General features: G+C 33.8%; 1 protein-coding gene across 1 annotated transcript in view; it reads right to left on the bottom strand.

Moving 5' to 3' along the window:
- The window catches only part of LOC143226236 (triple functional domain protein-like), a 224,094-nt gene that overhangs the window by 171,906 nt on the left and 36,286 nt on the right, over window positions 1–15,902 (bottom strand). The window contains 1 exon segment of the mRNA XM_076456993.1: window positions 14,506–14,580. Within this exon segment, the coding sequence (XP_076313108.1) occupies window positions 14,506–14,580 (75 nt within the window).

Raw genomic sequence — 15,902 nt, 5'->3', positions numbered from 1 at the left:
TCTGTATAGGATACATATTTCAAGTTCCAACTGTCAAACAAACTACTCACAATCTAAGTTAAATCTGTCTTCACTCTAATGGTATCCATCCACATCATTGATGTTAGGTTAACATCAGTCTCAAACACTGTTATTTAAAGAAAAAGGAGCATCTGGCTTTCCATTATTTACTGTGTTTACCTTGAAAATGAAATTAGGGTGCAAAAATGCAAGGTAAAAAAAAAACAAAGCCATTTTTAGTATGCATATAAACATATCTGTGAATTTTAACAGAAGAAAGTAAATGTTACTATATTAAAAGTAACATACAGTTTCTTACTTTTACAGCTCTGACAATTAAAAACATAATAAAAAATGGTCTACTTGTTTACCTTCAATTATTTTATTATAAGATATGCTACCTGAAGCATGTTTGAGTTGAATCTGTAAGTTTCAGTTCATTACAATTAGTAAAATAAAGTAGAAAAATAACAGTGGAAAAGCAACAAATAGATCTAGTTGCTAATTATGATCAAACTGAAACAGTAACCATAGGTTATTTTACTAAAAAAGATTACAGAAAAATAAAATAAAAATTTATGCATCTCTATTCATATTATACATTTATTTTAAAATGACTGAAAATATAAATGTAAAACTACTAACAACAATCAGTAACTCTTACTTTCAAATGCCAGTTATTCGTCAGCAAAAAATGATAGCAAAAACAATTAGAATTTTTAAAAAGTTATAACTTTCCTATACTGAAGATGTATTTCTAATTGGTACTACTTCCCTTCTCTCACAAGGTTAGCTATTTCTAATTTATTGCTGCCCTCCATATGCAAACATTTTTATTGCACATGCCTTCTGCACCCCTCCACTGAAATCAAATGATTCCATCATGTCTCTCATGTAAAACATCATATTTCACTTTTCTGCCAATAGAAGCAAAGTACATTCACATGATGCATGTGACTCCTTCTCTATGAGCTTCAAAGTTTGGCAGATAATGGAAGCATTGAAGGTGAGTGGTAGGAAGTTTGGGAAATGTGAGTAGAGGGAAGTACTACCAGAAATGTGTTCATCCCCCCTTTCCCCCAAAAGCATGTGAAGGATACATCTAAAGATGAGAGAGTCAGATTCAAAGAGGAGAACCACAATACTTCTGATCCCAGTCTACTCTTCATCCAGTTGTAGAACATGTAAGGAATCAGGGCAGAAAGTGAGAGTAGAATGGCAATCATACCAACTTCACCTCAAGCCCATGAACTCAGGGAATTGAGAACCAGTCCAACTCCTGTGTATTACACATGATTACCTCTGAGCTATCAATCTGAGAATTTGACACCTGAAATTGAAAGGAAGTCTATTTTATGCAATCAATTTCTGTAACCACGAAAAACGTTGGGACCATCCAAAGAGCAATAACATTTATGTAATATGAGAGAGTGAAGAAGAGCTAAGGCTAGAACCATAACAATCCTTGCTTTGACCCACAAAAGAAAAGGAGGAACCGAGAGGAAAACAGACAACCTAAAACTTGTGTGAGGACTTGTGTTGATTGGCTTACTCAAAATCTGAAATCAGCCCACGAGTAGACTGAATACCCCTCAGTTGAAAAGCTATGTGAGATACTGGGAAACACCAGCTATAGTAAAGCAAGCAGCAGGCAATCCTTGAGCCAGGGCCCATGTGTGAAAATCCTTCTCCTTTTTTTGCTGATACACTTCCATGGATGGATTGAGATAAATGAAAAGCTACCCAACAGAAGAAACCAAATCTCCTCAGCAAGGACTAGACAAAAGCCAAGCAAGAAGACAAAGAGCATAAACAGCAGAACATAGAATTGGTGACTGAAACTGACAGAGGAAATTGGTGAATGAGGGAAGTGGTATTAGAGGTCATAACTGTAGTTGGAGTAAACAAAGAAACAGTTGAGTCAGCCAGTATGAAGTGATAAGAAGGACCCAGCATAAAGCAGTATGGATAAGGAAAACTATCCAATGAAGCAGTCAGTTAGGAGGATAAATATATAAAAATTTGTGCAACCAATCCTGGCTGAAGACACATATAGCTAAATCCTGAGGATGAGGTACCAGGTACCAAAAGAGGAGTGATTGGTGATTTAAGTGGTGACAAATGCATCAACATGAGGAAAACCCCACTAATTACAAATCCACCAGAAAATGAGAGGATAAAGAGACCATTACATTGGGTAAATCTTGTCAAGGGGGAGAGAGGACAAAGATAATCTACCACAAGGTTAAAGTTCCTGGGAAATGACAAACAATTAAATGAATATGTTATGTGTGGACAAAATATAGGAGATGCAAATTAGCCAACACCATTGAATTACTGGAATGGAACATTAACAAACAATGTCGGCAATGAAAAGAAAGTAATAGGATGCTGATATGTAAAGACTGAGTCTATCATCCAACAACTTGCAGCCTCCTGCTGATCAACCCATGCACCACAACCCAGAAGTGATGCATCTGTAAATATATGTAAATCTGGACAAGAAAGCAGCACAACCATTGATGTGTGAGTCTTGTCCAACTACCAAGGACAATGTACAAGGGAAGGAGAAAATGTTACAGAAGGATTCAAGGGATCCTGAGCAAGATTCATCAACCAACCCACACAAGCAGCTTTGAGAAGGAGCTGATGAGTATGACTGGCTAATTCCTGTTCAGAATAGGCCAAAAGTAGCCAGTCTTCTATTTATAAATGAAAATACAGCCCCAGGGCATGAAAACAGAGAGCAAAAGCTCTCACAACCCAACAGAAAACAAAGAGCAGAAGCCAGCCCAAAGAGTAGGGCACAAAATTGGTACATGATTGCTCAATGGCAAAACAAAGATAAAAACGAGATTATTCTGAGGTAGGAGTATGCACATAAGCATGGAAGATATCTATCTTGGTCATTCATAGACTTCCAGAAAATATCAATAAAGAGCGAGGTAGGACTCTATGGTAAGATATGGGAGGTGAACCAACCAAGGCAAAATTGGTTGATGGCAGGCCTCTAGTTCCCAATCTTTTTGGGAACAACAAACAGATGAAGTAAAACCCCAATGAGTGATATGGAACAGGTTCAATAACCTAGTGAGTAAGGAAGTCCTATACTGTCTGTGATAGATGCTGTCAAGTAGCAGGAACCCAAGGACAATGGAAGGAAACAAGTACCTGGCTCAAGAGAGGTGAGGCAAGAAAAGAAATGTCAAATCCCTGTGACAAAACCTGAAGAACCTGAACATTGTTGACAAGAGGAGGCCTACAGTGAATGAAGGCTTTGAGTAAAGTCCCCACTGGGCCCAAACCCACCAGGTAATTACCAGAACTGTTGATGGTGTGTGACATGTCATCAAGAAAAATGATGAACATAACACCTCAAAGAGGAGGAACAGGTAAGAGTTGGGAAGGGGAAGAATGGGAAACAGAAATCAGTGCACCGCTGGACTCCAACTGAGATAAACAGGCTACCAGATGAGAAAGGGACTCTGGGACCATAACAGAGATAAAACATCTTAAAAACAGGGGCATATGTAGAAATACAGAGCAGATAAATAGGTTCTAGATAAAACAGAATCACAACCTAAAAGTTCCCAACAACACATAAACCATGTTTGTAAAGCCAGATTTGAAGATAATATATGAGCTAAATTTCTGTGAAACGCCTAAGACAGGAAATGTATTGTAGAAAGGTACCTTAAAAGAGTTGTAGGGGTAAGACAGAAGTTGGAAAATTGAGAAAATTGATATTAATTGGAGATTCAGGGCCCACACCACAAATGGATAAAACCAAACCCAAAAAATTCATCAAAATATGGATAGTCAACCCTATATATGAGAAGGGGAATGAAGCATACTAAAACCATTGCCCAACTGAGAGGTGAATTGTTCGGCATGAACCCGAATGTTGGGGATGGGGAAAAAAAACAGGTTTGGGAAGTATATACATGCAGTAATGAAGGATGTGTCATAAGATATAGAAGCAAGGATAAAGCAACACATATCTGTGAAATAAAGTCTGAAAAACAATGGAGGGTCAAACAGAATACTTAAGAATGGTATAGGAAGATATAGCAAATCCAAGAAGTGGAAACAGGTGATCAAAGTCCTCATCAGCCTGCCCAGGTTCTACAAATGCAGGAAGAAGTAAGGCAATATCTAGAGATAAATGTTAGCCCATATAACATTCAGGCTCCCTGCAAATAAATATAAAATAACCTTCTGATAAATTAAAGCACCTGCCAAACATGAGACACCCAAAAGTGGTGATATTAACTTCAGAATTCATGTGGTACGAGTCAACAACAGGATTTGGAATAAGAAAGAATGCAACAAGTAAAAGGGTGATTGAACCTGAATGCTTTAAAAGAAAATGTGTATGTTAAATTAAACCACTCCAAGAATTAATTCAATCTCAAATACTAATCAAGACAAAAAGGAAAAGAAAGACTTTCAAGTGCAAGCACTGCTAAATGAGAAGTGATAGTTCGGTACAAGCACACAGTACAAGTCACATGCATCCTATGAGTTTACTACACTCCTATTGGTAGTGAAGTGATGCATGATGATTTATGTGGGAAAATGTTGGAATCTTTTGATTCCAATAGGAATGATGTGTGTGAAATGCTTGTGCAGAAATGCCAACTATTTCAAATGACTGAGCGTAATGATTGTAGACAGAGCCCTTTATCATTTGCGGCTACTAGGCCTGACCAATGTCTCTAAGCTGTTTATTATTATGTTATTATTATTATAACTATTATTATTTATTACTGCAATAGATTGCTCATTTATGAATTGTTTTGTGTATTTAATAAATAAATTTTTAAAAATTCTTTTGAAATTATGTCTTTTATTTGCTGACTTTTAGTTTTGGATCAGTAACCTCTGCATGAATCAGAAGTTCATCATTTAGAGGGAAATGTTTTATCATGTAATTTGTAGCTGCAATATAGTATTTCTTGACACTGATGTAGAAGCTGATCAGGTCCAGGTCCTTTTCATATTTAACAATGCATTCCTTGGCAGCATTTCCAATAGAAACTTCCTCATCAGATTTGTGTAAGGATTCACTGTTGTTGTCAAGTTCATTGATGTTGCCTTCAAGATATTCTGGCTTGATGTATCTGACAAGTATATTTTAACTTGTGTAATCAAAGTTTATGCATAATGTGTATGCAAGATTCTTCTCTTTGCAATATTAAATTGGCTTGCTCAAATAGAGGAATTGCAGACTGAAGAAAAAGACAAAATAGCAAGTTCATTTTGTTGTCCAAGAAAACTGTTAACTTATCTAACTTGCTCTGTGCATAACTTTTCTTGGTTACTTCCTTGCTTGCTTTTGTTTTCTTCTCTTTTTTCATTGATTGTCTCTTCTTTAGTTCAAGGTCAGACTGCCTAAACATATATTGAGTTATATCAAATGTTTCTTTGTCTGCTTTTGGAGACTATTGTCTTGTGTCCCTGTGTGGCTGGGAGGGTGTCTTGACTGTGTCCCTGTGAGGCTGAGAGGATATCCTGACTGTTAGTCTTACTGCCTAACTGAGCTGCACATTTAGATCCTTTGGAATCTAGTTTTTCCTTTTCACAGTGAAAATACTTCTTCAATGGCTTCCACATGTCCAATATTCTGTTGAGGCACACCCCATGTGATAGCCATCTTGTGTTAACAAGTTGTAGAATTTTTCTTGTTTCTTTGTCATACAATCCTTGAAACTCTTTGAAATGTTGTTTTCTGCTAGCACCTTTGTCCAGAATTTAGTAGATATCTATAAATATATCAGAAACTCAGCATGGCAGTTCTCTGGAAGCTTTCTGGGCAGCAATATTCATGAGGTGACAGGCAGACCCCATGAAGTAAATGGTAGGCTGTCATCTTGAGATGTTTCCCATCACACCTTTACCAATACCAGACATAACTGAGGCATTATCTGAAGAAAAACTGAAGACAGTTTTCCCATGGAATTTTCCTCTTTGTCAGTTCATGGTCCAAAAGCTTGAAAATATTCTCTCCCATTGAAGCTTCTTTCCATTTCACCATTGTCAAAAGAGAACAAACAATTTTTCCAAACAAAGGGTCAAGATATTGTACAACCACTGGATACAGTTTTGAGTCATCCATGTCTGTGGATCCATCTGTGGCTAAACTGTAAACACTGTTAGTAAGTATGCTTGAAATCATTTTGTTATCTTCACAACCCAACACTTGTTCAATGGCTGTAGTTTTGGTTCTAGCACAGCCATATTTTTTTGCTATATCAGAGTCTGGAAACATTTTTCTGAATAGATGTCCTGCATGATCGGCTACAGCTAGGGGTAAATTATGAGCAATGACGAATTGTGTGAACATCACTTTTGCATTTATGGTTTCATATTCTGAATTCTTACTCATAAATGTCGTTATCTGCATCGCTTTTGTCTTTGCCTCAGCCTTTTTTTGGTGAGATGCCGATTTTGTATGTCTGGAACAATCGTTTATCCCCCGGCATGCTCCACAGAAAAATCAACGTGACAAACTGTACAAAATGCATGACTGTCACCGACTTTTGATGCAATGACTGGATATTTTGCACTATACTCTTTCATAAATTTTTGATTCACAGTTTTAGTCCTTTCAGATTTGCCAGAAAGAAGACAATCTGGTGAACGAAGCCTCTTTTTTTCCATCTTGTGAACAATCACATTGGCGTTTCTATGCCGCTTAGAAAATGAGAAATACCCATCTACGCGAGCGCTGATTGGCTGACAAGCACTGATGATGTAACTATGGATTCCCCTACGTACCCAGTATGGAGAAGCACTGCACCCGAACTATTCGTACACGTTGGAGATACAAGTATTTTATTATTTCAAGCACAAACATAATTATTGCAAGTAGCCATTTGGACTATGTCTTTTATTTATTATCAAAATTTATTTGTATCTCACTAGAAATTTTCTTTTCACCCCTTTCAAGCCCTGGGGGAACAATTTATCACTTTATTGTATAGGCCCATATAATATATAATAATTTGGGAGTTGCAACAAGTCATCATATTTGTCTGTATGAACATATAGTCATAATGTATACACCAAAATTGTAATGATTATGCTCAAATCGTAATGGTTGGCATCTCTGCTTGTGGTATGCATGATAAACAAATTTGCATACAGAGGGCAGTAATGAAAAAAAGAAATTGCTACTTTTGTGACAGAGGGAAGCACCATATTGGAATTTCATATTTTAAGGTCTGAAAAAATGTAAAATTACATAAATCAACAGCAAATTTGAAATGTACTTTATTATGAGCATATATACGTATATACCTACATACACACACACATTCTTTATACCTAAAAAAATTCTTACTTTATTAATTTGTGGATAAATTAAATACTACTGTTATTTTTTCTTTTATTAAAATAACTAACTCTACAGTTATGTTGTTAAAACATTTAACTAAATTTTAATAAACTTAAAACTAATATAAAAAATTTAAATGAGGAAAAACTGTTTTTATGCAAAACCCCTAAAATGTACCAGAATATATATTTAGTTTTTAATAAATACTTGCACAATTTCTGAAAGCACAATCAATTTCCTTTCAGGATCTAAGTATTGGCAGCAGATGATTACCCAGCAAAGTAATACATACTTAAGTTATGGTGTTGTTCATGATGTTACTAATGTTAACTTGGCAACAAATTAACATCCATTTTAAAATTGACATCACTATTAAACCTGGAAAAAAAACATCTAAAATGTCTGTGTTTACTGTTATAACTTCAACACACAGTCTTCTCGTTAAACTTCATTGATTTATTTTAAAACAGTTTCCAACAGCCGATTAGTAACATCATGAACAATACAGTAACTTACATAACATTAAATGAAAGCCAAAGGCATGCAACAATGGATACGTTTATTTATTCGATAAGGGTAGCAAGAAGGACAATCAGGTAACTTTCTACATGTGTGAAATTTACAGAACTTTGCACCGCCCAGCACAGATTCATGTATGAGACAATACAGTTACAACTCGCCTCAAGAAGCATAGTCCTTAAGTAAATCAGTAAATCAAGGAGTCCAATGTATAGTTAACGAATATCAAGAAAGGGATCTTATTCAATTCCTTCGAGGAATTAGCTACTGCTTTAAACTGTGAACAGATGTGGCAGCATGGCTATACGATTTTGACTGTGAATAAATGTGACTACATGGCAATATGATATACAAGTCTTTTTTCTCAAACTGTAACGTTGATGCAAATACTTGGCTGGGTAATCATCCATTGCCAATTTTCCTGGGTGCAAAATTGTCCGCTTCCAATGAGCTCGGCTGTCAAATTGTTGGCTGCTAAGAGTTGAGTGCGAAATTGCAACTGCGAAATGTCGGGATACCATTGGTTTCAATTGCATGAAGAACAAGTTCTCCATAGTAGTGCATATGTATTTCTTACTGCTTCTTCTATCCTAAAACATGATTGCTTCAGAGGTTGCGGAATGCTGAGATATGACTAGCTGATGTTTGAGAAGTTGAATTCACAAATAGTTAATTGGTAAGCCTGAGTTCCCATTGAGAACTCTATTATTTTTTGTTTTGTCTTTCAATTTGCAAGACATTCTTGATTTTTGTTTGTAGTTTTCTCTTTTGTAGTTGGCATCCAGTAGCAACACCATGATCAGCAATTACTGAAGTGTTTGTGTTCATAAGACTACCTGCATCTCCAGTGTTCTCTAAGGTGGTGTGCAAAATATCTTTCAGTTTTTCCATTACATAATTTTCCAAAGATTTCAATAAGATTTTGACCATTTGTAGTTTCTATTCTGTATCTAGAATAACTAGAATTACCTTTGTCTGTGGAAATGATGATGATGGAACTGTTATATTCTTTACAAGTTACTATTTTAGGGCATCTTCCTGCAATGCAGAGCCAAAAAAAACTTCTAATTTCAGGAAGATTTTGAGTGGCATTTTCAACTGCAGCACCAAACTCTAGAGTTGGCACCAGGTTAGGAGTAACAGCAAAGTTCAGATTTGCAGTTTCAGTTTGATTTAGTGATCTTGAGCTGAGATTGACCACAAAATACTAAGGATTGGTCAAGGGTTGCAGCCTTTGTTGTTTGATGAAAAAGTCAAACTTGTTTCAATTTATTATGTATATGAACCCTTTGATTAAGTTAGATGCAACACTGTAGAATCACTTGTCTGTCTTCTTTATCTCAACCATTAAAAGATATCTTTTTGTGTTCTTCAGTAAGACTGTAAAGCTGGAAACATTTTTGTTGACATGCAAGTATGGTAGCTTGCATTATTTGATGAGAGGATATTTCAAGTGCTAATAAACAGGTATTTAATTTAGATATACTGCAGAGTTGCCAACTTTGTACAAGTTACCATGGTTTAGTTTCAAGTACAGTTTGTATTCTGTTTTTGTTACAAACTTACACAATGCATTTAGTTATAAGTGCAATGTTATGATGTATTAGTTACAAATGTAATTAAATTAAGAGTTAGTGCAAGTTGTATTATAAGTACCAGTAAAGAGCTACAATTTGATTAATTACAGCTTTAATGTTGGAGCTAGTTTGAACTTAGTTAGTGTACAAGGCATCAGTGAGAGACAGGGACTAACCTACTGGTGAGATCAGTCTTGCTGTTTAACCAATGGAGTATAGTCATACATAACTGTAAGGTGAATGAATTATTTAACATTTGGAATCAGTAACTAACACAATTTAGAAATGTAAACTTCACCAGACAGTACCACATATACTTGGTAGGTTGATAGGTAAGCATGCATAGAACACTGTGCTACACTATATTACTTGAGGGTAGAAACAACATGAATATGTCTAACTACTAATTATAAGCAAAGATGGATTGGCATAAGGTTCTGCACCACAGAGGTTTCTCCAAGAGAGATGGTATCTTCATACCCTACCAACATGTGTGTACTCAACTCAAAAATGATAGCTCCATTATAATAAGCTTCTAACCTGACATCACTCTCTTGCCTTGTTATGGTAGAAGGCAAGGCTAGGAACAGGATTCATAAACCACAAGTGACTGACATATTACTATAAACAATGATATACTGAAAATGTAGTACCCAGAAGAATGCCCATGGAAACAGTAAAATGGTCAATACATAAAGTTCAGAGGGACTGGTTCCCAGATGGATGACAGAGAGCAAAGCAACTAAATGTTAAGACTATCACCTGAATGTGCACATCAGGTCATGCAAGAGTAAAGTAAAACAAAACCTCACCAGTTAAATTCCTATATCCCATTAAGACAACACTACTGGCAATATATCAATCTCCTCAAGGTAAAAACAGCAACCATTGAAGGTCTACATTGACATTCTGATTGAGTAAAAACTTCTACAAGTCAAAGTAACAACAAAGCTATAAAAAAAAAGAAAATAACAGGAATCAACAGTAAAATATACAGTTGGAATACCACTGGCAGCATCAGTACATAAATTCTTATACTTCCTGATATGAAACCAGCCTATGCATAAGTGGTCAGCATCTGTTGGTAGAAACTAAATAATTATCACTTTCTTCTCAACTTAGCATAATTCGTAATTCATCTAGCCAAGAACTGTCATATAAAAAAATGGATTTTTTACAACAATTTACAACTCCAGGCAGCAGCTTGACTATGAAGAAGCACCAAAACCTTAAAAAGCTTATGGTAAGTGGCTGATGATCATAAGCAGATGTGATCCATTATTCATTCTTACACCAAGGAAATCAATCACAGAAATGTTGTGAACCTGAAATTATACATGAAAGATTGTCACAAAAACATTTGCAATAGTCAATCACAATGGACCCATTCTGCTTCGTGACAATGCTCGACCTCATGTCTCATGTGTTACTGTCCAAAAACTAAACGAACTTCAGTATGAAACTTTACCTTATTCATCATATTCACCAGATCTTTCCCATACAGATTATCACTTTTTTAAACATCTGGACATTTTTTAAATGAAAAAACATTTACAAACCAAAGGTCAATTGAAAGTCCCTTCAAAGACTTCATTGCATCAAAGGATCTTCAATCCTTTAAAGATGGCATTTATAAATTTATAACTTGTTAGCAGAATTATTTTGAGTTTAAAGGAGCTTATTTTGATTAAATATAATTAAAGAACAAAACGATGTATTGGTTTCACCTTTTCCTTTAAAAATCCAACATTTTATATGCAACAGGCCTGATAGCTAATGGTGTTTCTTATCTAGGCTAACAATGTTTGTAATGAATATTGTATAATTTCAGAGGAAAAAAAGTACTAAACATCCACTCTACTGTAGTTTTAATTATCTGACAGAAGATCGATTAGGTTTATCAATAAATTTATTGAAGTAATTACTAATGTAATCACAGAAGTAATATTACACCTGAAAAAATATCTTAGAATAACTTTACTGATAATTTGTTCTTCATGGTTTCAATGCAGAAATGGAGAGTTTACTAATTCTGATATCGAACTCTTTCAAGATAGTTTCGGGAACTTTGATGTATATGAATATCTTGTATTCAAATTTTGTTTTGTTTGTATTAAACAGTCTCCTTTTGTTATTTTAAATATAAGCCTCTTCAAGATGGTAGCTTGTGTTCTTAGTCCATGACTGCATAACCTCGCATTAAACAAATTTATCTGTATATGGTGCAGAGTCAAACCCGAAGAATTGGGCTCAAGACAATCCATTAAAGTCTCAGGAGTGATATAACGTAAACTACAGATCCAGCAAAAATGTCTTGATGAAGGGTGTGTGTCACTGATCTGCTTTTTGTTGTGAAATGACTACTCAAAGTATCACGAGCAATCATTATGAATTTTGTTTTATTTTGCTATATCATGTTACTTGATGGGTCTTCATGTTTCATGAGTACATGCACAAATTTGATTTCTTATATTATACAACTATGCTGTTTTATTGAATTACCATGTATTTTATTATTTTGTTGTTAAAGTACCCCTTCCCCTATCATTTATTTTGACTGATGAGTACACATACATCAGTATCACAGAAGGGAGTGTATGTATATGACTTGCCAAAGAGAGTGGATTACATTTAATTAAATAATTCATTCACAGAACTACAGTAGAAACAGGAACAGAGTTTGAAATAACCAGAAAATAAACCTTTGAAACTTGAGAAAAGTCGATAAGTTTATAAGACAAATTATTCTGAACTGTAAAATATTATTCAGTATTTTGCATTTTTTTGTAATTAATTATTGTGTCTTATGATTGAATATTTAAGGTAGGTTGTGCTGAGGATAATAGGGTTCATGGATTCATGTTTGAATTTGAAAACTTAGTATTTGTAGTACAGCATTATATGAAATTTAAAAATTGTTATATGTTGTAACTAACTGCAGATTATCCATGCACAAGTTTGGAGCTTAACATATTTTATTATACAGTATTAATATATAGAATTAAAAGAACTCAACACAAATTAAGTAATTTGTGTTTGTTAGCTCTGTTCATATTCATAAGCACAAAAGGTACAAACACTAGTGACTTCAAATGCAAGTTGCTAGACTAGAGAAGTTTGGGTAGAGACAAAAGTAGATTTGGTGTGAAGTCATATGGTGGTCATCATGCTGCAGAAACTATATGGAGTGTCTTAAACTCTGTGTCTGAAGAAACAAAAACAAACCCAGATCCAAAACATTCCAACATCATGAAATAATTAGAGTATTAGAAATATTGTATGGACTAGTTTTGTTAGTTCCAGTTTAGATAAAATTACAATTATAGAGATACAAAAACATTGCAATTGTTTTGTTTTCTTGTGTTTCTACAGGAACTAAGGTTTTATTCCACTTGTTACCAAAATGAAACTAGAAACAGTATAGATACACTTGGTCTGTTTCAATTGTTCCCTCAGGCAGATCATATACTCATCTAAACATAATACAAGAGATACACAAAAACAAAAACTTTAACAAAAAACTCTACTTCTGTACCATTACACAAAGTTAAATATATAATACCAGCAGACCTGCAAAACATTTCCTGTCAGATTAGTATCTTCATTGCAACAGTATAATACAAATGAAATGCGATCATAAGCATCACACGTGCAAGTCCACTTGTCTATAAAGTCATACTTTATAAAACCTTAACTAATGTTACACCTAAGTTCAGTAAAGAGATAAATTAACACTGTATTGAGTATATTTTTTTACATTAATTAGCTCAGTTTGGACTAAACTACATTGTACTTAATACTATCTATAATTTAACTTACACCATTATTGTACGACCTAAAGTCAGACCTTTTTGAAACTTCAAATTTTTAATGTTATACTGGATGATTAATAAAGAATATTTACATCCCCTTTTGCTTGCTATTCCTTCATTCAAATAGCAGTTATAGTGACTTGTTTGTTGAGCTTTCTAGCTCTCTGATGCAGGCAGAAGCTTGTATTATTTTTCTGGGTAAAATTGTTACTGCTCATGCTTACAAGAAGATACACCATTATATTTATAACAATTGTCATTGCACGGAAATATGTTTTAATCTGACATTGGAAGTGAATAGAAAAAAACTACTGGAAAACATTTTAAGAAGAGAAAAACAGATCATTATTCTGTCATATAAACTGATCATCCTGCATAGTCAATTAAGAGCAAACTTTAATTACCAAACTATTACTGCTTTGTTAATTACTTCATCTTCATCAGTATAAGAAACGCTTTGAAATGTTTTTACTTTTAGATTCTGATGGGTGGCTTATTCATATTAGAAATTATTATACAATATGTTTTACACAAATTGAACCATGGGCAGTAATTTTTTGCATCAATTGATATATGTTACGTAAATGACAACATAATTGAATTAATATTAATTACTACCAATAAAACAAGATCAGTACTTAAGCAGAATAAATAGTGTGCTAAATTATAATTAAGAAATTACCATGCAACTTGTATGTACAACTTGATGAGAAACCCACTTGAAATAAAAATGTATCTCAGAATGACTGGTATGACAATTAACACTTTTATTTGTTAACCTGAAGATGCCCTAGGAAGGTCAAAATGTTATTCTCTGCTTATCAATAAAAGTGTTAATACCCATACCAAATGTTCTGAAATACACTGTTGTATGTACAACAATGTACTCAGACTAATATCTAACAAACAAGACTAATACAAAATAATGCTACAGAGTTGAAAATTACCAAGCTGTAGGACCAAACAAGACATCTTAGGATACAGGGCTGTTGAGAAATCTGCTATTATCATCATAGAGAAGAAGTTAGAAGCAAAGGGACCACCAAGAAAACTGGTATCACTGTACCATAGACCAAGTGAAAACATCAGGTATAATTAAGATATAAAACTAATGATAAATCTGGTGTTATCAGGTTATTGCTTAATGGTCAGTATAGTGTCAATAAATTTGGATATCAAAAATAATTCTAAACATTGACAAATTATTGAGATAAAAAAGGAAACTACTAGAAAGAAGCAGAGAAAAAAAACAACTTACCTGACAGTATGACAATCTTCTCTTGTAAGAGACTAAGAACATCTCCTGCCTTCACTCCTTCTGATCGATGTGGACCTGCAGATTTAAAATAACACCTTTATATAGATTTAATGATCAAATAAAGGGCAGTAATTCATAAAATATTGCACCATTAAAGTAATGTAATCTAATAAACTCAATTTACTTATTCACTATGGAACAACTTCCCCATCAAGATGACAATATCTTATGAGAAGAAAATACTACAAATCCATGTATAAATAATTCTTAATCAACATGGCATTCAATGAAAATAATCCAGCATAGCATGGCAGACTGCAATGTTACACTGTGAAGAAATCTAATTGCTACAAAAACTTTGATACATTTTCTCAACATTTTTATTTCCTAATAAACTAATGTAAAATGTAAAGTTAATCATCTTAAAGATAAATTAATCTTTACCAACTGTTAATAAAATTATATTGTACGTATGGTAACACTCAAGATTTTTCTTAAGTTAAAATTGCAAACACTCTCATAACAGGTAAAATAACAGAAAAATACAGTGTGTGTGTGTGGTAGTTAATCCATATTTTAAATCTAATCAGTAACAACAAAAAGGTAGGTTTTGCTAATTTCAAGCTAGCAAAATTAATTGTTTTAATTAATTATCAACCAAATTCTACATACGTAAAAACGTTCATTTTTACATATATATTTTTCTCTACAAATGGGTTTTCTCATCATCACTAACCAAATTCTATCAATATTTAATTTCTTTGTTGCTAAGTGACAAGCCATACTATGGTTTTAAACTTGAAACATTTGTTACTATAAGCATTATTAACAATTAATTACAATAAAAGTGCATATGAAAAGTTTCAGAAGTGGTACATACTGAACAAACTATTTTACACCTTATTTGATATAAGCTGTTTATCTCATTCAGCCAAATGAATTCTCAAAGCCAATTCTCATATTCACATTTACAATACTATTTACACTACAAAAGGAGTTAATGCTAATTTTGCACAAAATATACCATAGTTTTCCCCACAAAATCTCAATAGGAATGCATTTTTTTTCCATCCTTTAAATATGACGCATCAGAAAAAACCATACATACATTCACTGCTTGGTTAATTAGCAAATTTATAATGCATTTAAACCAAGAGTAAAATCAGTTCTGAAATTTGTTGCATAGCTGCAAACAATTTCTTTTGTAACTTATGCCAAAAAAATAGAAGAGAACAGATGCTGGAAAAATATCATTAATGCTGATGTGTGTTTTCACTCTTACAACTTTAAAGCACAGCAGTAAAACAGCTATTTCAGGCTCTTTATCCAGATGGTATAAGTCAAAAATTGTTAAGCATTAAAAACATTGACTGGAGTATAATGTATTAAACCTATTT

The sequence above is a fragment of the Tachypleus tridentatus genome, chromosome 9 (genome assembly GCF_004210375.1).
Source record: "Tachypleus tridentatus isolate NWPU-2018 chromosome 9, ASM421037v1, whole genome shotgun sequence".
NCBI classification, from domain to species: domain Eukaryota; kingdom Metazoa; phylum Arthropoda; class Merostomata; order Xiphosura; family Limulidae; genus Tachypleus; species Tachypleus tridentatus.
Note: the sequence above shows the minus strand (reverse complement) of the source record. Positions and strands in the feature narration are given on the sequence as shown.